This window comes from Lotus japonicus, chromosome 1 (assembly GCF_012489685.1).
Source record: "Lotus japonicus ecotype B-129 chromosome 1, LjGifu_v1.2".
NCBI classification, from domain to species: Eukaryota; Viridiplantae; Streptophyta; class Magnoliopsida; order Fabales; family Fabaceae; genus Lotus; species Lotus japonicus.
Window position 1 is genome coordinate 95365647 of NC_080041.1, and position 18058 is coordinate 95383704.

Below are 18058 nucleotides of genomic sequence, written 5' to 3' on the forward strand. Positions count from 1 at the left end.
TGTCAACTGTTGATATGACTCATTTGTGTTTTGGATTAAAGGGTTAAACACAGTTCCTATTTGTTGGGCCAACATATTCACCATTTCGTGGTTACTTTCATCCATTTGTTGCCTCAATACGTTAACAGAGGTATTTGTCAGCGAAGTCCCTAAATGGTTGGCACTCGCCCCTGCCACCCCCTGAGGATAAATATTATTTCGGCCCCAAATATTGGAGGCCGAAGCCTGGTGTTGGTTCCTCGGGGATCCGACTGACATTACGCTATCTGAATACACGGCAGGGAATGTCCCCACCCCAGCCATTAACCCTGGAGGCATCCCAAATGGCGGATTCACCGGCATGTTCACCGGTTGAGGGCGAGATGCCCCAGCAGCCATTTGTGATACAACTGGAGTCGTCGGGGAAGGCACTGTAGCCACTTGTGACACCACAGGTATAACATTTTCTGCCACATTAGTCGTTGTTGCCTGTGCCGTTCCAGAATTCAAAGCATTTCCCTCAACATTCATTCCAGCACTAGGATTTCCGGCTTGATTTGCCGAAGGTCCGGTATTCGCGGGAGGGGAATTACCACTTCTCGATCTACCATTCGCCATACTCACTAATCTTCCACTTCTTAAACGCATAAACGTGGGTTAAGTAAGTTCGAATGATCAATCGAATTCAACAATTATTTTCACAAAGATGTCCCACTGGGTGTGCCAATTTGTTTACACCAAATTTTGGTAAAACAAATAGAGAATCCAAAGATCAATCTGGGACTGGATTCGAGTCCTCTTGGGTTCTTTAGTGAAACTGAATTAAATTTAATCAAACAAAACTAAAAAGACTCGATAACAAATTAGAAATAAGTCAATAAATTCGACTTAAACAGATAAAAACGTAAATAAACTTTCTAAATCTGAATAAAAATAATGAACTATAAATGCAAAGTGTTACATGAATCCCTACTTTTTCACTCTAACTTGGCTTGTAATCATTGTGATCGATTGTAAGCATTTGAGAGTTTTTAGCAAAGATTGTGAACCCCTAATTCTCTCTACAAACCTGCTATTTATAGACTTAAAATGTAACTAATTTCTAACGGTTACTTAATACAACTATTTCAAGTGTCCTCTAAACGTGGCTTCGTCTCACACGTGTCTTTCTACTCCATACGTGTCCCTGGTGAAGTATCTTCAGAAGACAACCGGCTTCTCATTTGGAATCTTTCATGTCTCGAACACAAATTTCTTTACGGTCGAAGTCATTGAACACTTGATAAATTTCCTTGATTCTCTTCACTTTCGACTTCCTAAGTCGAAGCCAGTGTAAATCCCAATCAAAATATGCAAAGATAGGTCGAAATTATATGCAATGAACACTTGTGCAGTGTGGTAAGAGTAAAAATGGAAGGATATTAGCAAGTCAACGTTTTGGAAAAATAGAACCTTCAGCCTCATTGTATTTTAGGCCAACACTGCACTAATACATACAAATTAAATACGTTCAATGATCGATCGAATGAATTATACTTTCCCGATCGACGTGCGGTCCGCTTCATCCTCTCTCTTAGAAGGAAAATGATTTAATTTATGGATATTAGCATAACATTCAATAAACATGCATTCAGAATGAGAAAGTTGTAAGAGCAGAGAGAAAAATAACTGATGAGATATATAATAGAAAATATAATGTGTCAATTGAATAGTATTTTTATGTGTTACGATTATTGCTGTTTTTTTTGGGTTGGGGATTGACCGGTTTCTGTGCTTTTTTGCAATTGGGATGGAAAATGTTACTTACACACTTCAAAAGGAGGTGGAATGAGGAGAGAGATATGAAGAAAAGAAAAAGTAAGAGAGATATCAAAATATGAGATGCGATAGATGATAAGAGGAGAGAGATAGAAATAAAAATATGTGAAAATAAAGTGTTTAAAAAATGAGGTTTGTATATATTATTGTTGTATTAGGGTCCGATGTTTTTCTGCTAATGCTGTCGTCTATAGTTGCTGTTTGCTGGTACCTTCCGTTTGCTTGCTAGTATTACATGCCTGCTTGATAAGGGTAGATCTTGCTGCTGGTATGCTGCGTTCTTGCTTTTACCTTTTCCCAGTGACTCTCTCTTTGCGGTTTGTCTCTTGCTTTTTTACACTCTTTGTATTTAATGGGTTGGGATACCCCAAGTATCTATATTTATACTATTTGGCTCCGGTATGGGCTTGGAGGGCAAGTGCCCTTGCTAAATTTAGGAAAAACATTAGAAAAAAAAAAATTGAGTAGTAAAAATATATGATTTTTTATGTCCTCTTTGATTAAAGAAAAATGTCTCACTTATATTTCTTATTGTTTAATGCTCTCACTTGTATCTCACATTGCTAAATGGTCTCACTTGAGTAGTAAAAGTATGTAGTTTTTGATGGTCCATTTGGTAAAAAATGTGTTCACTTGTGTCATCTTTGGTCAAAAATATCATCACTTCTAATAACATATGTTAATTTTTTTGTTACGAATTTATATGTATATATTGCACTCACTACATAAATTTCTAGATCAGTCACTGCCTTTTCCTGCTGCTATTCTTTGCTTATTCTTGTTGTTGTTGCTCTTTTTTCGTTAGTGCGGTGTTGAGATCTTAATTTAGAAAATATGTCAAATTTATTTGAGTTTTACCACGAGTTAATTGAAACTAGAAAAACAGCAATGTTTTCACATGTTGAAATATTGATAGTTTTATTTTAACACTTCTTATTTCAACATCATCTATAGAGTGAATTTTTTCTATAATTAAAATTGTTAAAACTCAACTTCGCCATAAGATCGAAAGTGATCATAAATTTATTAGTTGTGTATATTAAGAGAGAAACGGCTTAAAAGAACATTGTTGATAAAAAAAGATAAATTTAATACAATGAAAGAATAAAAGAAAGATTAGTTATATTTATATAATTTTTTATTATTTATAGTATATATAATACTCGTTTTGTTTCAAAATAATTGTCTAGAGAAGATGCACATATATTAAGAAATGCAATTAATATCGTTAATTTTTTAAAACATATAATTTGTTTCTCTATTTTACCTTTTAGAGTGTACTTTTATTTTGTTTCTCTAACTCTCTTCATTTAATCTTCTTATAGGGGCATTATATATAAAACATCAATTAATGCTCCATTGAAATTCTAAGTGCATGGACAGTTATTGTGAAACAATTTTTTTTTTCTCTAAGTAAACAGTTATATATTATGAAACAGAAAAAGTATTCATTAACAATTTATTATTATTACAAGAAAATCTTAGGTGCGCTCTTGATTATGTGGTAAATGATGTGACATCTCAAGTAAATTAAAGCAATAGGTACTGGCCAGTTTAAGTAGTACATATTAAGATTATCTTTAAATGAGTTTTCTATGAACAACTTACTACAACAAGACGTGGATGATTTGCAGTTGAACATATGAAGAAAATTCAAACAATTAGTGTTTATTAGCTGCACATATTGACCAGAGAAACCCTCAAACTACACCTTCTATATAAACAGGCAACACATGTTACTACTTCATCGCAACAACCAACTAATCATAAGCCTTTCTCTCTCTCTCTCTCCTTCCCATTTCTTCTAAAATTTGTAGAATAATTCCCATTACCACTCCCATGGCTGAGCCTAGTTCATTCTCTATGACCTTTCCATCCTTGAAACTTCGCTTCTACTTCTTCATATTCTTATGCTTTAATATTGGTATAGTCTCAGCTCAATTATCCTCTGATTTTTACTCCACAACTTGTCCAAATGTGCTTTCAACCATTAAGACAGAAGTGGATACTGCTGTGAACAATGAGGCTCGTATGGGAGCATCCCTGCTCCGTCTCCATTTCCATGATTGTTTTGTCCAAGCAAGTCAACTTACCCTTATTTCCTCTTTTCATCATATATTATATTGGTCATGCATATCTTAAAATCCGTTTCATTTACCATTAGAAAGTATGATGTCAATAAAATAACACTAACACTTCTGTTGATAAAAATAAAAAATAAAGTATCGAAAATTGTTATATTTTTATGTATTAATTAATCTAACAATAAACTAAACGGGCTATCATTATATTCGTATTCTTTGTGTTTAGTAGCTGACATAATAGTATGATGTCAGTAAAAAAACATGCAAGCATGTTTAACACGAATTATACACTACGAGTTAAAAATAAAAATAAAGTATTTACTACACACTTCAACAAAAAGTACATAAAAAATTGTTATTTTAATGTATTAATCTAACAATAAACTAAACGGGCTATCATTATATTTGTATTCTTTGTGTTTAGTAGCTGACATGATCGTATGATGTCAGTAAGGGAATGAAGGATAGCAGGGTGAAAGGTCAAATCCTGGTGAAAAAATTAATTTAATAATAATTAATAACTAACATTGACTCATAAAAAAAAATGATAGTATGATGTCAGTAAATTAAAAAACACACAAGCATGTTTATCACGAATTATACACTACGAGTTAAACTTCACGAGTTATGGAACACTAGTGCTATGTAATAACAGCAAGGCTAACAGCAAAAGAACAACGAAAATCACGACGATACACAAAAGTTGAAAGTTCGCAACTCATTTTGTAGGCATGATTTCGTGATATTGATGTACTTGTCTTTTTTAGGACATGTTATTTGATATTTCAGTCGAGATGCATGGAGCTTCATAAAAATAATATTCCACTTGCAAACTCAAGTATAAGTTTCCTAAATTCGCGTCATGATAATAATCATGGTATTTTTCAAATGACAAGTCTTTATTGACTAGTTAAACTCTTGCATGGTTAAGCTTTTAATATAGTTTATCTTAAGCTTATTTATCAATTTTTTATAAATAAAGTTTTGTCTAGAGATACTTACTTTGTGTAGACAAAAAACTGATTTACACTTTAAACACATTTTTTTTTACATTGGAAAAATAAATTGCATCCGTTAGTGATTGATCTTTAAACCTCTCTCACCTAACCTACATATCCCCAAAATCTTCAGGGACCGAAACACATGTACTAAATATACGAAAACAAAGTCATAATAAAATAAAATAAAATAAAAAGGTGGAGAAGTTTCTAACATAGGTCCACTGAAGAATTGCTCAGCTTACCTAAAAAAAAACTGAAGAATTGCTCATACAAATTGTTATGATTACTTAATTAAATTCTTTATCTAAACCCACACTAAATATTGTTTAAAAGAATATTTAACCATCTCTGTTGAACGAGCTTCTTCTATTTTCGACCAGTATTTGTTCCGATGGCTAACCTTTTCATTTTTCACTTATTTATATATTGTTAAGGATCGGACTTGCCAAACAAAGCGTGTATTAGTTCTCATTTTGTTTCCCCCTATACGTTTTCTTTGATTTCAGGGATGTGATGCATCAATATTGTTGGATGACACATCGAATTTCACAGGTGAGAAGACAGCTCTTCCGAATGCAAATTCTGTGAGAGGTTTTGATGTAATAGACACCATCAAGTCTAAAGTGGAGAGCTTGTGCCCTGGTGTTGTCTCTTGTGCTGATATCGTTGCTGTAGCAGCTAGAGACTCAGTTGTAGCTGTAAGTGTATATATATATATATATATATATATATATATATATATATAAATATTTCAAAAAGCATATTGCACTGAATGATCACCAAATTGATCTAGAAAGTATTAGGTGATGGCAAATTCATTCATAGAAGAAGGAAATATTCATTGCGGTTCTGAATTGTGTAAAACATCAATCAAATGTTGGAATTAACTTCAGTGACGACCTGACCATAACATGACCGATATTACACAATTAGAAGCTGCAATGGATTTTTCTAAGTTTAAAGACCAACATACCTGCAGAGCTCAATACTTTCAATTATCAATTTGATAACTCACTCGTGTAGAGTAAAACCTTTGAGTTAGGTAATAATATATTGATCGACTAATTTTGTCAGCTTGGAGGAACAAGTTGGACAGTGCAATTGGGCAGAAGAGATTCAACCGATGCAAGTTTAAGTTTAGCAAACTCAGATTTGCCCGCTTTCTCTTTGAATTTAAGTGATCTTATCACTGCATTTTCTAACAAAGGCTTCACAGCTAAAGAAATGGTTGCTCTATCAGGTATAGCTACTACGCCTAGACCTAAATTCTAAGATATTATTAGAGTCTATCCTGAATTCAAAATTGAATCAACTATGATCCTGATGTGATTCAGTTAACCAAATCATTCGAGTACTTCTCAATGATCAAATATTATAAATTTATTACTTTTTCCAATATGCAATTAACATTTACATGTAAAACCTATTCAGGATCTCACACAATTGGCCAAGCTGGCTGCATAACCTTCAGAACAAGAATATACAACGAAACCAACATCGACTCCACCTTTGCAACATCATTGCAAGCAAACTGTCCCAGTACAGGTGGTGATACTAATTTGTCCCCAATTGACACCACCAGTCAAAACAGCTTCGACAACGCTTACTACAAGAACTTGCAGAGCCAAAAGGGTCTCTTCCACTCAGATCAAGAGCTCTTCAATGGAGGATCCACAGACTCTGATGTAAATGGTTACAGCAGCGACTCTGCGAGTTTCTTGACCGACTTTGCCAACGCCATGGTTAAAATGGGGAACCTCAGCCCCCTCACTGGCTCTAACGGCCAAATTAGGACCGACTGCAAGAAAGTCAACTGAAATATTTTAATTAAGGAAAATGTACACCTCTCCACCTTCCACTTTAAAGAGATATGAGAATAAAAGAGAAATGAATGAGTGATATTATAAATTGTGTGATAAAAATGTGAGAGAGATATGAAGAAAAAAAAAGTGAAAATAATATGTAAGAAAAATACAAGTGTGAATATATCAAAACTTGTACAATTAATTTGGTCCATTTGTAACAAAAGTGTGAACATATCAAAAGTGTGAATATATCAAAAGTGCAAGTTTTTTTTTTTTTTGACAGCAAAAAGAATATATATTATTGATATAAAGGTACATGTGAAAAAAACCACATGCATAAAGGAACCACCAAGAAAACCCCACCCATGCTCTTGAAAACTAAAGTGTGTGCCTCATTAAAACCTCATCAGAAAAAACCCAACTGGGATAAAATCCTAGTGCAGGGAAAAGAGTACAACACACTCTAAAGAGCCAAAAATTAAAAACAAACTTACAATAACCCACCCTATTACCTCCCGTCCATCCAATTGATGAAAAAAGACAAGAAAACCCTCTATCTTTGGTGTCATTGAGATAAAAGAGATGTCGTTTCTAGTCTTTCTATTTCTATATATATATAGAAATAGAAAGAAAAAATTGAAAAATTATCATATAATAATCCAAAAATTGCAATAATAATCCAGAAATTGCAATAGAAAAGAAAAAAGAGGTTTGCGATGATTTTTCAATCTTTTATACAACAAACAATTGATATGCCATAGGTCCAAAACAATTGATTACCATTGCCTCCAAACACCTTGATCACGAGCCCACCACAATCCTTCCCACGCATGCCAAGCTCAAAACAAGTGCAATCTTCAATTGCAGTCCCCCCAACCAGTATATAAGCCAAAAAAGAAGCAAATTCTCTAAACAAACCCATCATCAATTCATATTAATCTACCTTCAATATGTGATTATGCCATCATAAAGCACCCACAAAAACCCCTGCCTCAACATAGCACAAGTACAAGTCAGAAAAATCAGAACACAATTTAAGCCATTTCTAACCCAAGCAAGCATCTATGCAAACTGAAAAGCATTGCACCAGACCAAATGAAGCAAACCCCACCACTCAGACACCAAATCAACTTATAAAAAACAAATATCCTCCTAAGCATACTTCTGTCACACACCTAAAATCTCCCACTACTAGATGCTGATGCAGATCAACCCTTCTCCTGTGTGTTGAGACACCATAGAGTCCAATGAGCAAATATTTCGAAACTCTCAGTATGTTTGAGGGCCATACACATTCACAATTAGCTGCCTTGCCTCAGACTTAGAAGATTAGCTAGCAGATCAATAACAACGTTGCCCTGAAAATGCCTGAACAACCTGCAGCTCACTCGCACGCCATAAATAAATCAACCCACCAGCACTGGCAGCTGCCAAACCCCGCACATTCCAAGTTACCCACGGATTCCCCATAACGCACACGCACCAGAGTCCAGACCACATTACTACTTTAGATTTGGGTGATTCCGCCTAACCTGAGCCGAAAGATTCTCCTCATGTAAAAGGTTCAAACCACTTAAAACCGGCCCAGCATCTGTTTTGTCCACAAAAAACGCACTGGAACGTGCTAGTGCTTTTATTTTCCTGAGTGAATTGGGTAATTTTTTATTTGAATCCCCTTCCCCCCTATCTGTACCACCACCTAACTGCTGACTCAAAACTGGGCTCCCCCCTTCATTATTTTGCTCCTCTTCAAATTCAAAATGTGGTATACTTCCCCACTTCTTCGTAACCTCTCCTATTTTCATTGACCGTTCCCCATCTTCACACCAATTATTCTCAAGAAACGCACCATTAACTCCAATTATTGCCACTGTATTTAACCACTGCAATACTTCCGCTGACGTATACCCCACCTCAAACAGATCCTTGAATGCGTCTGTTTCAAACCCTGACAACGGAGTTGTCGTCGGCGCCGCCGTCACAGCCGCCAATCCAAGGGTCTCAACCACCACCTTCTCAGTCTCATCCGTATTGAAAACTGCATCATTTTCAGTCTCCTCGCCATCATCTTCATCCACCTGCGAGGCATACCATTTTTTGACCTGAGAATCTAACTTTAATCCAGACCAATCTTGATACATCGACAATTCTTTCTCTATCAGAATGCGGACCACAGTCCCTTCCACACTGACATCGATATAGTGCTGTTCTATCACTGGATTTGTGGTATCCACCAACATACGTGCAAAGTCCAGGCGTTCTTTTCTTGATGTAATTCCATCAACACAGACATAGCGCCCCAAACTGTTGTGATACAAGTTTTAATTTTTAAAATTATGGACAATGTTTGGACTTATATAATGTTTACCATGTGAGCTCTATAATACCCAAAATTTTATATCTAAGTAATTATAATAATTTATAGTGTTTTAATATTTAAATATAAGTTATGGGGTGATGAGTCATTTAAGGAATGATTATTTATTGGGAGAAATATGGTGATTTTAGTTTTAGAAAGTATTTGGAAGGAAATGTAATATAGGGATGTGTTGAGGAGGGGTTTATGTGCAATTTGGAGAATAAGGAAAAAGAATATAGAAGAATGAGAAAGAGGGTGTTGGCTTCGGTGGGACAGTTAAAAACTGAATCACCGTGGTCTAGTTAAACTTCAACCGTTCAGTATGATATTAAAAAAATAAACGGCATGGATACAATTACTTTCAAATGTGCATTTACATGAATACCCTTTTTCTTTCTCTTGTTTTTTTCTTCTTCTCTTTCTCTCCTGCCACGTCCACCACACCATGTTCGTTATCTCCAACGCTAGAGAGTGTGGCAGTTGTGATGAGGCGGAGTAGGTTGTAGGTTGGTGGCTGAGATGAAGAAGCAGAGGAGGGGCTTGCGGGAGTCGGTGAGGAAGCGAAGTATTGGGCGACGATGGAGGCCGATGAGGAAGCGGCGACAACAATCATGGTTGGACTCATGAATCATGATTTCCGGCCACCGTTGCTATTAACAAGTCGGTTATTCCGGCACGACGATGACAATTGTGAATCTCACAATTTTTTCTAAAATCGTGCCTAGTACAAGCCACTAAAACCTCCTCCAACGGTAACCAAAGACCACTTGGGCCAACTCATTTCCGAGCGCCTCCACCAAATCTAATAAAATTCAAACTTTCTCAAAGAAGCTGAAATGCATGACAAAGACCAGATTCAAACCAGAGAAAAATCAGAAGTTTCTTGAAGAAGTTGAATGACATTACACAAACCAAATAAAAATTAAAACTTTCTCAAAAAGCTAAACAAATGACGAGTGTAGTATTGCAGCAAAATCACTCATTGAGAAGGGGCCCGACCTAGGGCAGGGGGAACATGGAGGAGCTTGTTGGTGGCACCAAACTTGCAGAGAGGAGGACGATGTCACGATGGTGAGGAACCCAACATCACCATGGAGGGTGTCGAGGGAGGGGGCTGGGGAGTAGAGAAGATGTCGAGGGAGGCTGGTGAAGAAGACGGTGCAGACATCTAGGAGAGAAGAAGGCTAAGGTTTGGCCAAGTAAACAAAAGGATAGATATGGAATATTAATATTATGACTGGGCAATTTTGAACTTTCATGTTAATTAGTAAGTGTCATGATGCATGTTACTAACCCAATAGATCCACCGAAGACTTTGTCGAGAATGAGAGTGAAGATAGGTTCAACCACCTCACTTCGGGTTTAGAAGAATATAAAGAAAGAAGAGAAAAGAGAAAGAAGTGGAGAAGCCATTTTAGGCCATAGACATACCCACATCAGTAAATCGGCGTTTCTGGATTTGTTCACTATTGGATTGAGTTCACAGACCTTCATTCTCACTGTTTCGATCGTCAAAAAAAATTCTAGAGCTCAATTTTACCTCGCACAATAGTAGCAATGTTTGGGAAGAAAGAGGAGGAAGAGGATGAATGAGAATAAGGGCAAAGCTCCCATGGAGGAACAATAGCAATAATGTGCTTCTTACACGGTGTCAACATTAAAAAACAAATTTCAAGTAGAGAAAACCATCTCTGCAATAGAACAAACATGTTAAATAATAAGCTTATAGTATCATAATATTTCCAATAATTTAATTTGTTCCTATGTCATGGTCAAAATCAGGGCATAATGAAGTGTCAGGAGCTTACCTTTTTACTAGAACATGACGTTGTTATTGAAAATGTTTAACTAAATTTCATTGATTGTAAAACTGAAGAGTATAATTGAAGATCTCTCTATTTATAGAGAATTACAAGCTTGCATAAGAAGCTAACTAATTCTGTTATGCCAGCTCAGCTTTGACAGCTAAGCTTAACAGCTAGGATAGCTAACTTGACAGCTAAGCTAATTACTAGAGTAACTAACTCCATAACAGAAACTATATCTGACTATATATTATACTCTAATATACCCCCTCAAACTCAAGGTGGGTGAGAAACAAGTTTCTCAGCCACATTGAGTTTGGTTCTAAGTGCTTCAAATCGAGTAGGAGAGAGGGCTTTAGTGAAGATACCTGCAAGCTGATCAACAGAAGGAACATGATGAACAAAAAGAGACTGATTCAGAACTTTTTCCTTGACAAAGAAAATATCTAGTTCCATGTGCTTTGTCCTAGTGTGAAGCACTGGATTATGGGTCAAAGCAACCGCTCCCATATTATCACATAAGATTCTTGGAGTCATGAATGGAACATGAAGCTCATGAAGCAATGATTGAATTCATAGCAACTCAGCAGAAGTGTTGGCCAGACTGCGGTACTCTGCTTCAGTACTGGATCTGGCAACCAGTGTTTGCTTTTTGGAGGTCCAGGAGACAAGATTTGGTCCAAAGAAAACACAGGAACCTGAGGTTGACCTTCTGTCATCAGGGTCAGAGCCCCAATCTGCATCACAATATGCAGTCAATGGCACTGGAGTATGTAAGGAACAAGGCTTAATATGCAGGCCATGATGAATAGTGCCCTTTAGATACCTAAGTATCCTTTTGACAGTCTTCCAATGGTCTTGTAGAGGCTGACTGAGAAACTGGCAAACCTTATTGACAGTAAAACTAATTTCAGGTCTGGTGAGAGTTGCATATTGCAAAGCCCCCACAATGGACCTGTAGAGTGTAGGGTCTTCAAAGTAGTCTCCCCCATGTCTGCTCAATTTGGAACCACCAACCATAGGTGTAGAAATTCCTTTAGCCTCAGCCATGTCAGCCCTCTCAAGGAGATCCCCTATGTATTTGGACTGAGTTAAGAGGAGTGATCTATCTTGCAAGTGGTACACTTGAACACCTAGAAAATAGTCCAACTGACCCAACTGCTTCAAAGCAAACTCTGAATTAAGTTTCTGAACTACCTCTTGAATAAAAGGCAAGAAATTTCCAGTGATGATTATGTCATCCACATATACAAGAATATAGATCACATTGGACTTGTTGTGAAAGGTAAACAAGGAAGGATCACAGCAACTAGCCTTAAACCCATACTTAACCAAAGCTGCCTTCAATCTATCAAACCAAGCTCGAGGAGCCTGCTTGAGTCCATATAAAGCTTTATTAAGTTTGCACACAAGGGACTTGTCTGAATTCTGAAAACCAGTGGGTTGTTGCATGTAAACCTCTTCTTGCAAAGCACCATGAAGAAAGGCATTGTTCACATCTAGTTGATGTATATGCCACTGTTTGGAGACAACCAAACTAAGAATCAACCTAATAGTGATTGGTTTTACCACAGGAGAACAGGTTTCAGCATAATCAAACCCCTTTACTTGATGATATCCTTTAGCCACAAGGCGAGCTTTGTATCTGTTGACTGATCCATCAGGATTTTCCTTAATCCTAAACACCCATTTACACCCTATAGGATGTCTCCCCTTTGGAAGAGAAACCAAAGTCCAAGTATTGTTGGCCAAGAGTGCTTCATACTCTGATTTCATTGCTGCTAGCCACTTAGGATCCTTTAAAGCATTCCTTGTAGTTGTAGGCTCAGTTTATGCAAGTAATAGAGTGGGAAAAAGTCTTGGCATAACAATACCAGACTTAGACCTAGTCTGCATAGGATGAGCATTAATTACTGGAGGTACAGGAGAGGAATTTAATGCTGGAGGAGAAGCATTAGGTGAGACTGCAGCAGATTCTGAAACAGGAGACTGAGGAACTGAAGAACCTTCATGCTCAGGAGAAGAACCAGTAGCTGCAACTGCTTCTGTAGTAGCCTCTTGTATAGGGTGAGAAGAACCAGTAGCTGCAGGAGAAGCAGGAGCTTCCGCAAAGAGGGGTTGCTGCTCAAGAGGAACTGAAGCAATAACAGGAATAGTAGAAGAGATTCCTGAACAGCTAGACATTACATCAAAACTAAACAAAGTTGAATATGGAAATTTAAACTCATTAAACCTCACATCTTTGGAGATGTAGATTTTGCCATCACTAGATAGACACTTGTAACCCTGGTGAGAGGAAGAATAGTCAAGAAAAACACACTCTCTAGACCTGAAGGACAACTTAGATGAATTGTAAGGTCTGAGATGTGGATAGCATGCACTTCCAAACACCCTAAGGATACTATAATCTGCTGGAACTTTGAACAGTTTGTGATAAGGACTAATGTTATCAAGAACTGGAGTAGGAAGCCTGTTTATGAGAAAAACAGCAGTAAGAAAAGCATGGTCCCAATAAGAATTAGGCATGTTAGCATGGGCCAAGAGAGATAAACCAGTTTCAACTATATGGCGATGTTTCCTCTCAACACTACCATTTTGATGGTGTGTGTGAGGACAAGTCAGTCTATGGTCTATACCTAGCTTAGTAAAATAAGGAACAAGAGGTTTGAATTCTGTGCCACCATTAGTTTGAACTGATTTTATTTTAAGACCAAATTTCAATTCAGCCATTGCTTGAAATTGAAGAAACACAGAACAGGTATCAGATTTTCTCTTAATAGGATAAATCCAGGTGAACATGGAGAAGGCATCAACACAAGTAAGAAAATAAAAATAACCAGCAGAAGATTCAATGGAAGCAGGACCCCATAAATCTGCAAATATTAATTCTAAGGGAGAAGTATAAACTGTAGTAGAAGAAGAGGAAGGTAATCTATGAGACTTAGCAACACAACAAGCTTGACAAACTGAAAACTTTGATTTATGTGGTATTGGTATTTTACATATGGAAAGCGCAGATTGCAGAGCCTCATGATGAGGGTGCCCTAGTCTAGAATGCCACAATTCATATGATGTGTGGCTAGGTACATTAGGTACATTATTTAAAGTAGAAACTGTAGAATTAACATCAGCAGGAGAAGACTTGGTCACGGAAAAGGTAGAGGGAACAGAAGCAGAAGAAAGTCCCTTGAGGAATGTTGAGGAGTGCATGCCATCAAAGGTGTATAAGCCATCTTGACCAAGAGAGCCACGAAGGAGAGTCCTAGAATTGTCCTGAGATTTAACAGTGCAATGGTAAGGATGAAACTCAAAGAAAACACCATTATCCCTGGAAAATTTACTAACACTGACAAGATTTTTAGTAATATTAGGAACTAACAAAAGATTGTGAAGTTTCAGAGTGGAGTGTGTGTGTAATGGAGAGGAAAAAGAGGCTGAACCAATAGACTATATAGGAAAACCTTGTCCATTACCCATGAATACTTGATCATTGCCAGTAACTGACATGCTATCTGAAAGAACTGAGGCATCATGTGTAACTTGATGTGTAGCTCCTGAGTCAGGGAACCAACTGCCAAGAGTGGAAGGGGCAGATGCTACCATAGCCTGTGGTGCAGAAGCAATCATAGCATGAGGTGCACGAGGATGCTGTGCTGGAGCTCGAGGAAATAAACCAAATCCAAAACCAGAAGGTGCAGAAGCATTGTAACCATAGCCAGGAGAAGCAGACATAGCACCTTGTTGAAAAGGAAGACCAGTACCATAGCTGGATCCAGCAAAAGGCACACCAAACTGTGCAGGAGAACCAAAAGGCTGGAATCCACGAAAAGGCGTGTAACCAAACTGTGGAAGCAAGCCAAGAAGAGAGGAAACAACAGCTTGTGATGTCATAGTAGGTTGACTCTGAGAACCAGAGGAAGAAGAATAACTAACTTGACAGCTAAGCTAATTACTAGAGTAACTAACTCCATAACAGAAACTATATCTGACTATATACTATACTCTAATAGTTGTTGTTGTTAACTTTCTCTTCTTCAATAGATTCCAAGTTCCAAGAACTATCTATTCAGGGGCGGAGCCACCGGGGTGGCTTACCGGTGCTCCGCACCCCCGTGAATTTTAAATTTTCTTAGCGATACTATGTAAAAAAAATTTCTAGCACCCCCGTAAAAAATAATATAAAATAAAAGTCAGTAAGAATCATAAATCACATGGTGGTCCAGTGTCAAGCATTATTGCCTTTAGCCTATGGTTCCTGTGTTCGAACCTTGCTTCCATTGTTTTATCGTTTTTTTAAACGAAAAAAAGAAAATTGACAACTGATTTGAATGGGAGTTGAACCCATTCCCAAAAGAACATTGTGAGAATAAATTACCACTAAACTAGGTGCGACTCTTGTATTTTAATTGATGTTTTAAATTATTTATACATCTAATTATTAACATCATTTTTTTAAATAACATCATTGATCATTATGATAAATATTTCATATTAATTATTATGTGTTATTTTCTCTCTTTTTTTAGATAACAAACACAATTTTTTGTTGGTATCTTTTATACTCAAACTAATTATATATTTCTTTTATTTATAAAAAATATCAATTGAAAAAAAGAAAATTGACAACTGATTTAAACGGGAGTCGATCCCATTCCCAAAAGAATATTGTGAGAATAAATTACCACTAAACTAGGTGCGACTCTTGTATTTTAACTGATGTTTTAAGTTATTTATACATATAATTATTAACATCATTTTTTTTAAATAACATCATTGATCATTATGATAAATATTTCATATTAATTATTATGTGTTATTTTCTCTTATTTTTTTAGATAACAAACACAGTTTTTTGTTGGTATCTTTTATACTCAAACTAATTATATATTTATTTTATTTATAAAAAATATCAATTGAAAAAATTATATTTGATATAATGAAATTTGATAAAATGTATAAAATATTATATTTGTATGTGAAAAGTTTTATAATTCTTGTGTTTCAACACAAAATTGAAATAGAAAAACTATCACATTTCTACATTTTCATTAGTTACGTTTTCACACTCATAACATACTTTATTACGTTTACATGATTTTGTTAAAAGATAAAAAAAAAATTAAGGTGCATTTTTCTCCTTTAACATACTTAATGAAAAATGTGATTCGTATCCAAACATACTGTTTATGTTCATGAGGGAAAAAAATTCTTTTTAATAATTGTGAATGTTTGGATATACAATAAAAATCACGCTAAGACAAAATGATAGTCGACAAAAGAAATTTTATATTATTTTTTCCACTATAATTTTTTTAAGTATTACCAAACATGCATATATAAAATCATTTGTTTGACCTATAGTCCCCCGGCGTGAAAATCCTGGCTACGCCCCTGTATCTATTCCACTACGACATTAGTAGCATGCAGTTGAACTATTTAATAATAATAATGAATTTTAAATTTATCGTTGGGAGTAAAAGTGTAAAACTGACCGGATCAAAACAAGAACCTCAACCTCTTTTAGTCCAAAAACTCATCATATGCATCCATACCTTTTCAATCACCCTGCCGTGTGAAAGCGATACCATAAACAAAAAATGTTTTGATACAAACTGCAATCACATTTAAGGCTTAATATGAAACTGAATATGGAATCCTTTTCAATATGAAATTCTTTGGATGCATCTTTCTCAATTGAAGTTACCAACCTCTTGACTGATTTTCTTTTGACGTATAAGGTGATTGATAGAGGGAGTCCTTGGCTCTGTCTCCTTCAGCTCCTTTCTTTTGAACTACTCTAGAAAATGTTAAATTTTAAACCACAGATAACCAAGCGAAGTCAAGCCACAACAAAAAAAGGGGGAGTGGTAATTGTTACCTGGTACTAGATCTGCTTACACAAGCTGCAAGCTTCTCCTTAACAATGCTATCAAGTATCAACTAACTTCTTTCCTGCATAACCAATAGCATCCATGCATCAAATGGTTCAAATTAAAGAGACAATATTTAAAAGTTCAAACAAATAAATAAAAATTATAGGTAAATGTTAGTTGTTAGTAAATTAGTCTCTCTTTATGGTTCAAACCTTGAACCCTTCATCTCACTCAGCCCTTATGTTCTTTAACTCTTACCACTTGAACAAACCTTAAATAAAGCACAATTGAAATATTTTCTGTTTCACACCAGCCATAAGGAGCAAGGAGCAGATGATTGCCATCCAAATGGCAAGTTTTCGACCGAGCAATGGGAATTGTTAAAGGTGCCCCCGTGGTGTTGACGATAATACCGTGGAAATCCTAAATCCCACTCTAAGCATAACAGTCATACCAGATCTTTGCAGTGATTGAGCATGAGAAAAGCAGGTGCCAGCTCAACTCTTCCACCAACCTACAGCGTGTACATAGTGATTCTTCATGGCTGTTGATCACTTGCCTCTTTTGCAGGTTGTCCTTCGTTTGGATACAATCCAACAGCGCTCGCCATGTTGTTGGTGGTGCCTATTTCCACATTTGTTGGGTAGAGTGGAACCCAAATTTTAAAGGAAAGAAAAAAAAGTTTAATGGGCCTAGCCCATGGTTTGTTTTTAGAAAGGGATCAAAGACCTTGATTTTGGTGAGCAACACAGTAATGTGATTTTGCTTTTCCGATAGAAGGAATAACGCTGCCAAGTGCCAACAATGGACGGAGGATTTTTTAAGCCGTTGATAGATTTTTTATAATATTTTTTAGGGTAAAAAGCACTTTTCGCCCCTAATGTTTTAAGTTTGTGCAAATTCTGCCCTTACCCTATTTTTGTCGATGTTTCTACCCCTCATGTTTTTAAACAGTGAACTGTCCACCCCTCTGTCAGTCAAACGTTAAAAAACTAACGGAATGAGCTGATTTGGCTTTTTTTTAATATTTTTTGGACCTGCCACGTGGAAATTACAAGTGAAATTGGAAAAATGGGGCATGGGAGATTCAAACTCAAGACTTGTAAGTAGCAAAATATGCATTTAACCAGTTCAATTACATACATAATTGATATATACATCAAGAAAATTTAATTTATATCATTTCCCTGATCATCATTAACTTCATATAATCCTCTTCATCTCTCCAATCCACTTAGCAATCTCTTCTGAGAAAGCCTGACTGACGGAGGGGTAGACGGTGCACTGTTTGAAAATATGAGGGGTAGAAAAGTCGACAAAAATAGAGTAAGGGC

The 18058-nt window shown here is 36.2% G+C and overlaps 2 protein-coding genes and 1 long non-coding RNA gene across 3 annotated transcripts; 1 reads left to right on the plus strand and 2 right to left on the minus strand.

Annotated features, from left to right (window-relative positions):
• The first annotated feature begins 3537 nt into the window (after positions 1–3537).
• Positions 3538–6944, plus strand: LOC130728047 (cationic peroxidase 1-like). Its single transcript, XM_057579374.1, has 4 exons — positions 3538–3876; positions 5389–5580; positions 5957–6122; positions 6314–6944. Exons 1-4 carry the CDS (start codon positions 3637–3639, stop codon positions 6697–6699), a joined length of 984 nt encoding a protein of 327 aa, XP_057435357.1. The 5' UTR covers positions 3538–3636; the 3' UTR covers positions 6700–6944.
• A 6771-nt stretch (positions 6945–13715) lies between these two features.
• LOC130713186 (uncharacterized) lies at positions 13716–14742 on the minus strand. Its single transcript, XM_057562980.1, has 2 exons — positions 14325–14742; positions 13716–14124 (listed from the first exon to the last, which is right to left on the minus strand). The coding sequence occupies exons 1-2, from the start codon at positions 14740–14742 to the stop codon at positions 14114–14116; spliced, it is 429 nt and encodes a 142-aa protein (XP_057418963.1). The 3' UTR covers positions 13716–14113.
• Positions 14743–16213: 1471 nt separating this feature from the next.
• On the minus strand, positions 16214–17335 carry LOC130732267 (uncharacterized). Its single transcript, XR_009016987.1, has 3 exons — positions 16730–17335; positions 16560–16643; positions 16214–16463 (listed from the first exon to the last, which is right to left on the minus strand). It is a non-coding gene; the product is annotated as an uncharacterized LOC130732267 (long non-coding RNA).
• Between the last annotated feature and the right edge of the window lie 723 nt (positions 17336–18058).

Bases quoted from the DNA above. Each gene is read 5' to 3' on its own strand.
- LOC130728047 (XM_057579374.1), top strand. From the start codon at position 3,637: ATGGCTGAGCCTAGTTCATTCTCTATGACCTTTCCATCCTTGAAACTT. The intron at 3,877-5,388 runs GCAAGTCAACTT...CTTTGATTTCAG, and splicing joins TCCATGATTGTTTTGTCCAA to GGATGTGATGCATCAATATT. The intron at 6,123-6,313 runs GTATAGCTACTA...AAACCTATTCAG, and splicing joins AGAAATGGTTGCTCTATCAG to GATCTCACACAATTGGCCAA.
- LOC130713186 (XM_057562980.1), bottom strand. From the start codon at position 14,742: ATGACATCACAAGCTGTTGTTTCCTCTCTTCTTGGCTTGCTTCCACAG.